Below are 14,790 nucleotides of genomic sequence, written 5' to 3' on the forward strand. Positions count from 1 at the left end.
AAATGCGTTGTTATGAAAACATAATTTGAACAAGTACTATTTTTGTTAAACTTTTCATGCAAATGCTTGGCTGGTGCATCTAATTAAAAATACTGCTTTGTGCAGGGTGAGTCAGGCTTTTTAATTTCGCAGCAACAAATTGTTTCCATTTCTAGTTGTATTTTGTGGACAAAACAATTCGGTTATTCTCCGGAACATATGCTCGTGTCTCTTACAGTAATGCTGACTACTGGCTGAAGTATGCAGGTGCAATTTAACTCTTTTGATAACGTTCATTCCTTTAAACTGGTTAACCTTTCAGTTCATGTGTGACTGAATACTTTGTTCTGTTTCTTAACTAGCAAAATGCTTAAACAGGGAAAAAAAGGAAAGCTAAAATAAGTCTTCTGCAATAATACAGCTACTGCAGATGCTATTTTTAAAAGGAAAAAAAGGGGGGGGGGCTCTAAATTAGAAACAGGTATAAATAAGTTAGGCCATAAGCCTGGGTTGTATTCACTTCTTTCCACATTCCTAAAGTGCACTGCAAGACACAGATGTTTCAGAAGTCCCTGCATTTAGGAGGAGCTTAGTTAAAACTGCGTGTATGCAAGCATGCCTTGATAGAGAGCTGTGGTGTTCAGGTGATAGCTGAAGTTACCCACTGGTGATGTTCTGACAAGACATCTGTTGTCTTGCATTGAAAGCTTATCCAGATAAAGGTAATTTGAGTCTGTTTATGCAACTGTGACTCACAGCCTGATATTTGGCAATAAAACACCTATCTGTTATTGGGGGTGTGTCACGTCGTTCCTAAAGCTGACTTTCCAAAGTTGCAGTAAAGCTGAGATTTGTTCAAAAGATGACAGAATTTGTATCTCTTAAACCTCTGTCTTGTGTTCTGTCTACAGTAATGACCAAAAATACCATTTTATTTTTCTGGGGGAATTTTTTTTGTCTTTTCAGTGTATGCCGAGAATATTTTCAGAATGGCGGGAAAAGAAAAGCACTTGAGAAAGATGAAAAAAGAGCACTTCTTGCTTCGAAGACCACTCCAGCCTTAAATGTTTCCCAGCCTCCCAAGATTGAAGAACCCTTACCGAGCCTTGGCTTGACAAATCATGAGGCTATAACAGAAGAGTAAGTTTTACTTGTTTTCCAGACTTATTTTCCTCTTTGTGTGATGAGACTTAGCTGCAGTTTTTCCCCATAATATATTAGAGAAGTCTGATACATTTGTTTTTCTAAGGGCATTTTCATGTGAATATATCCATGCCTAAAGAAATAGTTAAGCTGTAGTATAAGTTTTGGTGGATGCAATAAAGATTGCTTGAGAATGACATCTTAGTCATTGCCATTTAAGTGTTAGAGTAATTTTGCTTTTGTATGTCATTGTTGTGCAGTGCAATTTATATTAAAGCTTGAGGTGAAATAAGGGAGACGTTAATTAAGTTAGAATCTAATGGCTATTCAGTATTGTTGAAAAGTCAATTGCTTATGTAAGTACCAAGTGGCAAATGTAAATATCAGAGCACTTAAAACTTTCTGTTCATAAATAATTGCAGAGAAACTCTTGATTCCAATTATATACTTCAAAAGCAATTTTGAATTACAACCCTTAATTTTAAATATGCTAGTGTTCCGACGACTGGCTCTGCAGAAGTTGCACTATCCTTGAAGTATTTCCCTAACAACAGTTTTAACTTCTGTTTTTAACCTTCACTCAAGTGAGAGTTTTATTTTTCATATTCATGAGTAGCTTTTTTATTTCACTTACTGTCCACACTATTTTTTCCCTAAAAAAACAAGGCTCATGTTTGTGACGATTCCTTGTGTGATGTGAATAACTTAAGTTTAAAGGAATAAGAATGCATAGACACATTTCCATTGAATGTTTTATTTGACTTGTTTCATATTCTGCGGACAGTTGTAAGAACTGGTCCATGAAACAGTTTTCTCTGCTCTGTGAAGAGGGTTTCTCATTACTGTAACATGTCTGGAGTAAGCAACATTGCTGGAGTAAGCAACAAATGATAGTAAGGTTTTTAGTAGTTGTACAGACCTTATAGAAATGGGACATATCTGTTATAAATCACTGCCCATAGAAGTCAAATACTAGTTTCATTTGTAAGGCTGTTATGGTTTAACCCCAGCAGGCAGCTCAGCACCACGCAGCCACTTGCTCACCCTTCCCAGGTGGGATGGAGAAGAGAGAGGTAAAAGCGTGAGAACTCATGGGTTGACATAAAGACAGTTTCCTGGGTAAAGCAAAAGCCACACACACAAAATCAAACAAGGAATTCATTTGCTCTTTCCCATCAGCAGGCAGGTATTCAGCCACTTCCCTGAGAGCAGGGCTCATCACGTGTAGTGGTTTCTTGGGAAGGCAAATGCCATCATTCCTGCCTTCCTCCTCCTTTACTCCAGCTTTTATTGCTGAGCGTGACACCACGTGGTATGGGACGTCACTTTGGTCAGTCTGAGCCAGCCATCGTGGCTGTGTCACCTCCCAGCTCCTTGTGCACCCCCAGCCTCCTCACTGGCAAGGCAGCACCAGAAGCTGAAAAGTCCTCGGCTCTGTGTAAGTGCTGCTCTGCAACAGCTAAGTCGTTGGTTATCATCACCGCTATTTTCATCAAAACCCAGAACTCTTGGCAAGCACTGAGTTAGCTCAGAAGTAAAAGGTTCCATGATGGTTTTAAAACTTAAAAAAGACCAGAAGATGCGAAAAAAAGTAGGTAGCACTCCATGAGATCCCAAAGGTAGTGGTAGAAAGTGCCATGGGAACCAGAAGTGCAAGTTGTATTGCTGCTCAGAAAGGCGCTCAGCTACTTCGATGAAGCCATTTTCAGATGTTCATGTTGCTCGCCTCTTTGCAAGACTGAAATTGGTGAATCTCACAGAAATAACTAATGTGGGCATACAGATGAAAGTGGAAAAGGACTGGTAATATGTTGTCCCCAGTACCTATTTCCATCCCAGGAACAGTTCTTATGTGTCTAACATTGCATCTTCACCTGGTGTGAAGCTGGACTTCAAAGTGGTTCAGTCTTGAAATACAAAAGTGGCTGTTATCTGCTGTTTACTAGCTTCTCCCTTTGTTCTGTTTGAGTATTGTCGTCTTTTTCCATCAGGTTAAAGTCTTGATTTTTATCCTTAATGGTAAAAATCATAACCTTCTTGCATAGATTCTTCTCAGGTGTTAGGTTGTATCTTAAGAGACAGTTAAGCCATCATTCCTTCTTTCATATAAGTGTATCTCAGCAAGTTAGTCCATCCCATGGAGTGCATTTATGTCTGGATGTTGCTAAAGATTTGAGATACACCAGTGTTGGCACTCAGAACCAGTTGTATAGCTTTGTTCTGCTCTTCTGACAACAGCATAGGGCCTCGGAATTTTTTCCCCTCCCATCCTTGGATAAACAGTAGCTTAATAATTGAAAATTGTAAACCAGAAGTTCAGCATTTGAAATGATTAATGACAAAGATGCAATGACTTTCCTGGTGGTTATATAACTATACTCTAGTTTCTAGTTTCCATCTACTTCCAAGAGAAAATGTCACTTGCCTGTACAACACCTAGTTAAAAATATGTGCATTTTTAAGGGGGCTAATAATCAAGAACTGTAGTCCATTCAATAAAGTTCTTGAAATAAGCAAGTGTAGGATAAGTTTAAAATGGACTCATTTCCAGGTTACGGACACTTCTTCACCAGTTCCTGATCTTTATTCACGTTTTCTACCACTATATTAGTGCGTTGGAGAGCTGTGGATTCAAGATGTATTTGGAGACTACCTACAGTGCAAAGCATTTCTCTTACTTTTCATATAGTTGCCTTGACTGAAAATCATTAGAAACGGGGTTGAAGGGTGATTATCAATGAATTCAGCAAGACTGCCTTTGTAACACAGTAATTGGCTCACCAGATCAGTGACTGTCACGTAGATGACAGTTATGTTTTCACTGAGGAATCTGACTTGAGAGTTGTAGTGTTTAAAAAAAAAAAAAGAGGAAGAAAAGCAGGTGTCTGCACCAGTGGTCTGAAGACCTCCAAAATTAATTGAAGCACTTAACTAAGATGCTGTTCTTATTGATAGAATAGATAGAACTGGCAGCCTGGGAACTGCTGTTAAGTTTCTCACTGCACCTGTGTTCAGAGGGGCAGCAGAACCTGACAAGCAGCAGGAAAGTCAAAACACAAGTGAGCACCTGAATCTCTGCTACTGTTAAGGTTTCAAAGTGTATTCACATTGAATTTGGAGTCCGGTAGTCTTACCAGAATGAAAGAGAAACCTGTAATTGAAAGAACACCTATTAAAGTGAAAGGAGAAACTTATCTTTGTCCTGTATCAAACATCTTGGGATCTGTTGTCCATTAGTGTAGAAGAGATGGCTTCTGCTCAGCTTGGGATACAGGGATGTAGCTATCCAGAAGCATGCCGTAATGCTGTCAGAAGTAGTCTGAGCGGTGCAACCTCTTCACTGAGTCAAAAGCAACACCGCAGCCAAGAACGTAGGTTTTATAAGAGGGAAACAGAATGCATCACAGTGATTTTTCATTTCACCATAGGTGCAGTGGGTTCTCCTGGAGATTAGCAGGTTCTATATTCTGTTACTTAAAATTAAGTCTAAGTATTTCATCTAACACTTTAAATGGAAAATGTTGAGACCTTTAGAGGCTGTTGCTCTTCTTTATGGGAAGTTTTCCCTGAGCTGGACTATAGAATCAAACTCTCATTTTGTTTCTTGTGGTCCCATGCGTCTTCAATTATTTTGCTGTTACTGTTAGACTAATGTAGAACACTAGTGTACGTATAGTATTTGAATGAAAAAGTCTAAGCCAGTAGACTTGATGTGAAAAAGACACTAAGCCGTTAGAGTCTGTATTTGCTAGACAAGGAGGAGTGCTGCTCTGAGAAGTACTAACGTTACATGGAAAAAGACACCGCTTGCCTTAAGCCCATGTTCGTGATTTCTTGCCACATGGATCTCAATGGTCCTTCTGTGTCGTTCAATCTGTTGCACAGATTACATTGTCATTGGCATCCAAGTTGGGGAAAATTTTTGCAATCATCTTCATTTTGAAATCCCACTTGGTGTCAGCTGTCTCACAGGGTAGCTTGGCAACGTGTGTGGTTTTAACTGAGAGTTAGAGGTAATCGTTGTGCTGTTTGCCTTGGTGGTGCTGGTAGTTTGACGGAAGAATTCCCTGGATGTTTCCTATGTAGAAGGAAAATCTGTAAGATGGGTAGTGTTATTCAGCTGAAGGCAACAAGGAATCTTCTCTTGCTTCTCTAACATTATCTTCATGGTAGATCATTGAGAGTTAAGGAAGAGTTTGGGGAGGAACATAGAGAACTCTGATCTCTTTATTGCTTCTTAAAAACTTTTTCCGTGGTATTGCTTACAGTTTTATTGTTGATGTGAGTACAGCCATGGCTTTTTTGGACTCCATTAGCTCTGTAGATCTGTTTCTGAAAGTTCTTGCAGTTATGTTTCTCTAGGGCTGAATCTTTCTCAGAAAGGCAACAAATGATATTTTGGAGGTGCCAATTTAGAATTGGCTACAGAAACTGGAAGCAAAAAGCAACACTCACTTACTGGAAAGTTATCAGTCTCCTCCCTGCGAAAGCTATGATTTCACTTCTGTTTGCCTCCGTTAACGGATTTTGGGTGTTCTAGGTTCTTACAAAACGTAACGGAAAATTCTTAGCTATAGCCCTGTAAATGGTCCAATAGAAGGAATTCAAACTCTTGAGCACTAGTGGTCCAAGTGGTTATTGCTCCAACTTCACTCACCAGTTTTTAAGTTTGTGGTGCTGTACGGACTGATCCAACTTTCATAGCACCCACTGAAAATTAAAGTTGGAGTGAAGCTCAAGCAGTCATCCATTTTCAAAAATGCTAGCTAAAAGAAAGCTAATAGAATATTTTTAGATATTTTGCATGGAATAACTAGATGTTTTCACATTCAGGGATATTTTTGTTTACTTTGGAATACAAGTGGATGTCCTCTGCTTAAACCAGTTATGACACTTGACTTCGGATGCCCTTTAAAATGGGGCTGACGAGTAGGTAGGTCATGGAGTGCTGTCAGTTTCTCTTATGTACTCCTGAAACTTCAACTCTAATGACTTGTGTCAAACGTCGATAAGTACCAGAAAGAGGTAAGTGGGGAAACACAAAGCGATAGAGAAATTACTGATCAGCATGAGTAGTGGACACACTGGTTGCCATTTTACTTTGCTACTATAAGTACAAGTTAGGAGGAAGTTTTACACTCAGAGGCTGGGAAGGCAACAGAACAGGCTGCCCCGAGCAGCTGTGGATGCCCCATCCGTGGAAGTGTTCAAGGCCAGGCTGGATGGGGCTTTGGACAATCTGGTCTGGTGGGAGGTGTCCCTGTCCATAGCAGGGAGGGGTTGAACTACATGGTTTTTAAGGTCCTTTCCAACCTGAGCGGTTCTATGAAGTTAAAGTATTACAGGTACTCTTAAGGTAAATTTTTCAGCTTGAGGGGATCATCTGCTTTACTGTTCTTTTGATTCTTTAGACGTCTCAGCAGTTCAGTTAAGGCATTCACTTATATTAGTCACTGCCATAGTATTCAACAAGAATATCTTTTATGTTAATTCTGTGAAATTGTAATTCAGAATATAGCTTCAAAAATAACACTTGATAAAACTGAATTCTTGCTGCTTCTTAGGTTGCTTCACTCCTTGGGAAAGATCAGATTACTTGACGTTGGTAGCTGCTTTAATCCGTTTTTGAAGTTTGAAGAATTTCTGACAGTTGGCATAGATATTGTTCCAGCTGTTGAGGTATGTAACATTTACTATGTTTGATATAAATTTGGCTCTCAAATATTTTAGAATACTTCAAACTGGCTGAAAAAAAAAAAAGTTGTTTAATACTTCATCAGTATGTATCCTAAACGTCTGTGTTTTAAAAAAAAATGGTGGTCCTTCTATTACATCCATTCCCATGAACAGGCTTCAAAATAATAGCTAAATGTAGTTTGATTTTAAAATACGTTTTTGTTCAAGAGTTATGCCTTTATAATGCTGTTGTGCATCTTAAAACTGGAAAAACTTTAGCTATCTTTTAATGCAGTCTCAGATGAGTTCTTGCATCTTAAAAGCCGTAAATGAAAATTGAGTAGGCTTGTGCTTAGACTTGAACCTCTGGTAAGCTGCATTTGCTGACAGAAAGAAATAATCAGTGCCTCTACTTGGTGTATTTTTTGTGGGGAGTTCTAGTAACCAGAAGTGCTCTAAAAAGGGGATTTTCAGTTTATTGCTACAGATACTAAACTGTAATTCTGAGGACAAGATTACTGTTTAGGGAACTTTGTAAGGTGAGTAATACATTTGGGGTAATGCAACAATACAATTGTTTCACTTTCCCTATGTAGTAAGATTCCAAATGCATTAACTTTCCTGTAATCATGTTTCTTCTGTCTTTCCCTCTTGATCTGACTTTTTTTGTCAGTCCTAGTAGTATTTATTAACCAAGCACACAGTATTTATTAACCAGGCAAAATGAGAAAGTGGAAAAAGGAAAAGATACATAAAGGAATGAATTTCTGTCAGAAAATGTGAGACCTTTTACCATACATATCTTGCTAACTTCTACGAAGCTGAATTTTTATAATAGCTTAAAATTAAAATTAGTGGCATAAGGTAACCCTCTCTAGAGATGTGGAGAGGTACGAGTACAATAATACAGTTAACTTGAAAGCAGTCAGTGTTCTGTTGTTTGCTGCAGCGTGGTTTACATGCAAAATAAGTGACATTTTGTTGTGGTCACCAGGTTTAGTTCCCTAACACCTAATTTATCTCCAAGCACATATATAAAAAAAATAATAATAAAAAAAAAGATAATTCTTTAGAAATATTTGAGTTGTATAAATTGCTTTTTAAAGTAACTCAGTGCTGGTTTCAGCTAAAACACAAAGCAACTATTAATGGACTTCATCTTGCCTAATTTGAGGAATAGGCATCAGTTGCCCAAGCACAATTGCTTGCTACCACTCGAGATGCTGTAGGACATCAGCATAGGGTTGTTTCTTGTTCATGATGTGTGATGTGAAGGAGATAACATGCCATTGTGAAGTGGCAGCCTAAGGCATTTAAAATGGCCATACATGGCAAGTAAATTTCAAGCTGAGATGTGTGCAGCCCAGGTGTCTACAGCCAAGGTTCTATGTTCAGATTAGTCAGTGCAGGTCTATTAAAACTAGAATCAGCGAAACTTAAAAATCTCCTCTTTCACGGTGAGGTGAATTGTGTTCTAATGTCATGATCTCTGATCCTTTATTGACTAGCTCTCCAGTGACTGTAATAGAAGCCTGGACACCTGAAATTACATGACACAAATCTAACCATTAATTTGAGGTTATACATAATTAATATTTTGCTATGTATTCAGTCATGCTATTTTTCTTTAAAAAAATTACATTTCTTGAGAAAATAAGTTTAAATTTAGTGACCAAAATTATTATTGGAAAAGTTCTAGACAGGTTACTTCTGTGGATGTAATTGAGGAATACAAGTAATCCAGGCCAGACAACAGAAGAGAGGGGGTAGTCAGCATTTGTGTAATTTGTGTACTAACCAGTTCTTCAGGCTCTCTCCCAGTGCAGTCGAACGATAAGATAATTGATTTCCTGCATTCCGACATAGCAGCATACCTTGATGACAGGAACTCACTGGAGCACTGCCGTACAGATCAGCATGGTTACTGTGAGGCCTGCCTCAGGTTCACCAGCTTCTCTTACTGCCATTCTCTTGGTACCTTGGTGTATTCAGGGCACCTTGCAACTTAGCGTTCTTGGAGTAAAAAGGAACACAACTGGTGCACTCAAATGCTACCTCTGTAGTAAGTTCAGGCCCACCTCCAAACTAGAATTAATAAGCGCTGATGTATTTGGGATGACTCTGCTTTGAGCTGCATCAGCAGCGTAACCTGAATAAATTTATCTCTTGGCCAGCAGTTGTCTGCGCTGATTGTAGGATTTCAGAATAACAGCCAGAGGGCTCTTAGGGGAGTTGATGTTGTCTTCTGACCTAAAAAATCGATGCACTAACTTAGTTGTTGAAGTTGAAAATAGAAGAACCTGTAAAACCTTCTCATTTAGCTGATCTTTTAGGTAAGATACCAAAATGTTTTTTGAAAGATATTGAAACATGGAAGCTTTTTAGGAAGTCAGTTTGTTAAATAATGTTGAATAAAGAGTTAAATAATTATGTATTAATAAGAATAGGCTAATCCACTATCGGTATATAAATATTTTAGATATAGAAGTAGCAGTTGAGTAAAATACTTCAGATAATTTGAGGAATTTTGAGTATGTAATTGAAAAATTGTCAGAGGAACTAAAATGTTTATTTAATAAGAGAATCATAAAATCACAAACAAAAGAATAAATGTCTTCACAGCGTTTAGAATCTTATACAGAAAATGCAACTGTGTGATATGAATGCAAAAATACATTTCTATTAAACGTTCTGGGTGTGTGCTTTGTGTGGTGGGGAGGGGTACTGCTCAAGGGGAAGAGAGACTAAGGTAAGCAGAACAAGTTTCTTCTTGACTGGTGCTTTTGTTGGTCACTCCTTCAAACACTCGGTGACACAAATATTCCAGAGAATAATTAGCAGCTGTTATTTTCCTACAGGAGTTTCACTTGTCTACTTGTCAGGGGAAAGGAGAAGGCTATAATTGAAATGAACGGCAAATCTCAATTTGGTGAAAGTCCCAATATAATTTTATAGTGCCGGGAAACAAGCTGAATATGCAGCAGATGTTGTATTGGAGTAAATACAGTCTGAGACAAAAAAAAGTCTGGGATGGTACTGACGTTAAGGAGAAAAGACAAGTTGGATTGAGTTCTTAAATGTCAATGTACGCACTGAAATACGAGTTTGCTGTTTCAGCGTCTAGAAAGACTGTAAGATCAGTTCAAGACTTGTGCATCGGGAGTAGCAATCCCCACTTTAGCAGCATAGCAACATTTTTGTCATAAAACTGTCTTGCAGAGTTCAAATTCCCCCTGAAACATATTTTAATCATGAAATTTTCTTCTGCATAACTGTTTTATTAGTATCTTTCAACTGCAGAGAAATACTTGCAGTGTAATTTTTTTCAGCTGTGTATGTGTAGCCTTTAAGTCCTTCTCCTAAGCAAAGTTAGCATGTTACCCTGGAAAATTATTTTCCAAAGCACTATTCTTCTGAAGTTACTATATATCCTGAAGTTACTACTGTTGATTTCCTGTTCTAAATAGTACAAGGAAGCAGAATATAACCCTGCAGATATAATGATTGTAATTATTTCCCTACGATCAAGTAATTTTAATTAAAATCTGTCTTGAATTATTTTTTCATCTGTATCGGAGGCCAAGATTAAAGCTATTGAAAAGTAAATTACAAATTTTTGGAAGATTGATTTACTCTTTCTAGTTTTCTGCATGTTCTCTGGAGAGAATGTGATTTTATATATAAAGAAATGTTATCTTCTACTTGGGAACAACGACGCATATCAGTTGCTTTATGAATACCTTTGCAATAATGTTGATTTGTTTAATATTGCTTCATAAAATATGCTAGAAATACTCTGGGGAGGGGGATATGAAAATGCAGCAGGTCTACCTCCACCTTTCTGATATGCTCTGGAGAATGTTTTGTCTCAGCTCTAATATTCACGTAGCTGTTTAGCAGTCTGTTTTTCCACTGCATGTTCTGTAAGCATTAATAACAATTTTTGTTTCTATCAAGTTGCAGCCTTGTATCTCAATACCTTTTCATGAAAGAAGTCAGTACTAGGCTTTGAATATAAAATGTCAAAACTTAAGCCTAGTGAATAACCTACTATTTTATGTTTTTTGAGTTCTCTGTGATTAAGGGTGTTATGAATTTGTTCTTTTGTGTGTTGTATCAGGGTGTCACTTTCAGTCTTTGACAGCTTGAGCACACAAATGATTAAAAGAAGAATTTAAAACTCTTATCTTGCCCAAATGTCTACTGGTAAACTTTGCATTTGCAGCAAGGTTAAAACTTGTACCTTCATCGTTGTTACAAAGTAGTTAGTGTACTGTAACTTTCTGATGTATTTTGCCTTGCAATAGTTTCTTCCCTTTTCTGTACCAGGAAGGAACATCTCTTTTTTCCAAGTGATCAAATTATGAAGCCTCTTGGATTCTTTAAAGAGCTAGTGGAAATACTGATAATGTTGAATTTAATTTCCTATTTACTTATTTCAGGTTTGTTTGTTTTTAAAAAAAAAAAATAAAAGGTATACAATTTAAAACCCAATATAGTCTAGATTGGAATTTTAAGAATTGCATTGTTTTACTCTATTGTCGTACCTTAACATGGAATTTTATTGGCAATGCATGATATACTATGAAAGCATGGGATGTGGGGGAAACGAGCAATGTACACTCATCTGAATTCTTTTTAAATCAATTGTGAGATAGTTGATTTGATACATTCTATTAGGGCTTTCTATTTCATTTCTTTGTTTTAAATGAACAGTTCTCAGCTATCAAATCTCCACTAAATTGCTGCATATCTCAAATCATTCTTGGCAACTGTGAAAGCTAGTAATATGCATTACTTTTAAATTGCTGTTTTAGAGTGCTTGATTTAATAGCAAGAGGGATGTTCAGCGGGCTTGAATTTTCCTCAAGGAATTGAAGAGGATGTTGTTCATCATTCTCCGGGTGTGAGTTGTATTTGCTCTTTAAACCAACCTTGATGTTTGTTTGTTTTCTGTTTTTCTTATTTCACCAGAGCGTATACAAATGTGACTTCTTGAATCTACAAATTCAGCAACCTCTCCAACTGGCACAAGATGCTATAGATGCCTTCCTTAAGCAACTGAAAAATCCTATTGATTCTCTACCTGGAGAACTATTCCATGTCGTCGTTTTCTCGCTCCTCCTTTCTTACTTTCCATCACCTTATCAACGATGGATATGCTGCAAGAAGGCACATGAACTTCTCGTATTAAATGGCTTATTGCTTGTAATAACTCCTGATTCATCTCACCAGAATCGCCGAGCTATGATGATGAAAAGCTGGAAGATTGCCATAGAGTCCTTGGGTTTTAAACGCTTCAAGTATTCCAAGTTTTCTCACATGCACCTGATGGCTTTTAGGAAAATCTCCCTTCAAACAACAAGTGACTTAGTTAGCAGGAACTATCCAGGAATGTTATATATCCCGCAGGATTTCAACAGTATAGAGGATGAGGAGTATTCCAACACTTCCTGCTACATTCGATCAGATACAGAAGATGAACAGCTAGCTTACGGTTTTATGGAGCTACCTGATGCTCCTTATGACTCAGACTCTGGAGAAAGCCAGTCTAGTTCAATTCCTTTTTATGAGCTCGAAGATCCTATATTGCTTCTAAGTTAATGTAGTAGTTGACATGCTAAGTCAAACCTCTTGCTTAACTAATTTTGCTATACTAACGTGGGCTCAACACACAACAACGGTTTGCATAAAGAAAATGCAACGGTTTACAGAGTTTGCTATTTTTTTCTACTTTTGAATTTTAAAATTTATTCTTGTATGAAAGTGAAAAAAATACAAGTTTTATGCAAATGACTCTTGTCATAGCATAAATTGCTGTTACTTTCTTTAGAATATGTATCACTAATTTTCTTCCAGAAAGGTACCATTCTTTTCTTTAGTGCTGTGAAGTGTGAATTCTATTTAATTTGCTAAATGTTGTTTCAATATTTTAACTCTTAATGTGGTTGAGCATAAGGCACTGGAGTTGTTGGGCTTCTGAGAAGTATATGTAGGAAGAAATAATTTGCACTTTAATTAAATGTGCAGATAGGTTAAGATGCTTGGTTACACATGTCCCTTTTTAATTATGGAACAAAGCTTTCTTTCCAGAATTTCTTTTGCTCTGGTTAAGCCTGGGCTGGAGAAACTATAATGCACATTTAATTTTACTTTAATTGCAGCCCTCTTGAGATAACACCAAAACACTGGAATATATTAATCCATAGTCATACATGTTGTGTACTTTCATTGCATAAATAGCAGATAGACATGGGATCTCTGAAGAGGTTATCCCCCAGACACAGAGAAGTATGGTACGTCTAGACAATTGTTTCACTTCAAAGCTGGAACAGGGTTTTGCAATTTTCAGTGTACAAGCACTAACATACATCAGTATTTCCCCAATGTGTTCTGTATTTTTTTTTTGGGGGGGGTGGGAGTGGTGGTGGTTTTTTGTCATGTTTTAAAGTAAATTATTTATGTGTTTTAAAAACAAACTTTCTTTAATTTGGGAGGTCTACAGTTAAGAACAATTGTATGATAACTACAGACTGATTTTGTTTAAAAAAAAAAAGGAACATTTTCACAAGATTTTCAAGGACACATGTATTTGCACAAAAGACATTCAGACCACACAACTGAAGTTAACATACACTATTTCATTTGCTTATTTGGACCCCAATCTTCTGTTTAGTTAAATGAAAAACCCATAGCTGTCTGAAAACTGGTCTGCACTGTAAGAAGGTAAACCAAGTTGTTTATGTTTATGAAATTTTTTAAATTGTGTAATAAATTTGTGAGTACTTTGCCGGAAAAAAATAATCTGTTCAGCATTAAAAATAGAGGATTCAGTATTAGTTTAGCTTAGATTGCCCTCCATTTAAAAATGACCAGAATTTTCAAATTTGAATGTTAGGCTTTAAAATCTATAAGTGAGTGCCTATCAGAAATGATTGGAATTAGGTGCCGCATCATGGATTTAAGACTGACTGCAGCAACATGGTAGAAAATACAAATACAGTGTAAAGTTTTGTAGGTGGAAACACACCTTACAACATTTCAATCTGCCATGTTATTTTTATAATACGGATGTTACCAGGTAAACTGAAGTGTTAGTGTGGATTTTACAGTAGTTGCTACAAAAATGAAAACTTTCCATTGAAGTTTTGCACTGAAAGTGCCAGTTTGACCTGTCTGTTTTTTCTTGTATACAACTTCCTACGAAGAGTCATACTGTATTGGTCCTACTTACACTCAAACATGAACTGGACTGCAATGCTTTATTCTTTAATATAAGCTTTCTGTGTCTCTTTTCATAAATGTGAAGTGTCCCCAAACATCTGATTCAAAACTGTTATTCGATCTGAATGATATAGTTGTATACAAACCAAACACCTATACAGCTTGTGTATAGGGGAAAAAAAAAAAGACAAGTTATCGTGGTTGACTTAATTTTTATGGAAAATACCTAATGAAATATACAACAGATTTAAAAACAGCTATAACTCAGTGTTTGCATCTAATGCAATATAATGCAAGAAAATACCATTTCACTTTCACTAAAATGTTCATCAGTCAAAACCTCTCTTCTTTCACTGACTCCAGCAATGCTAGTGTTAAAGCTAAAATATTGGTGCTATAAATAAAGCTGTTTTTAGAAATATAATCTGCACATACTTCAAAGTCTACCTAGCATTTTAATTGATATTCCTCTAAAAAAAAAGTTGTGTACCAGCTGACAGAAATGTTGGCATTGGTCAATGTAAATTGGTTTGTGATTCATACAAATGAGCCAAGATTTATCCTTAAAGAGTTTAAAACATAATTATTTAAAATTTAGGCCTTCTTGGCAGCTCAGTGACACCATTGTATTTGTGGTTTAGGGACCTGAGATTTGTAACAGCTTGGTTTTCTTGCCGCTTATTCTAAATACCTGAAGTGTTCTTTCTTTTTTTTTTTTTTTTAACAAGGGACAGTGGATTGTGGTGGAGAATGAAAGTCAGTTTTACA

At 36.9% G+C, this 14,790-nt stretch overlaps 1 protein-coding gene across 1 annotated transcript in view; it reads left to right on the forward strand.

Annotated features, from left to right (window-relative positions):
- SAMTOR (S-adenosylmethionine sensor upstream of mTORC1) overlaps positions 1-14,485 on the forward strand; it is a 35,061-nt gene extending 20,576 nt beyond the window's left edge. The window contains exons 3-5 of the mRNA XM_083803204.1: positions 946-1,119; positions 6,687-6,801; positions 11,773-14,485. Coding sequence (XP_083659330.1) covers positions 946-1,119; positions 6,687-6,801; positions 11,773-12,402 — 919 coding nt within the window. The 3' untranslated portion in view covers positions 12,403-14,485. The remainder of the gene's footprint in view (positions 1-945; positions 1,120-6,686; positions 6,802-11,772) is intronic.
- The last annotated feature ends 305 nt before the right edge of the window (positions 14,486-14,790 follow it).

This window comes from Anser anser (genome assembly GCF_964211835.1).
Source record: "Anser anser genome assembly, chromosome: 1".
Taxonomy (NCBI): Eukaryota; Metazoa; Chordata; class Aves; order Anseriformes; family Anatidae; genus Anser; species Anser anser.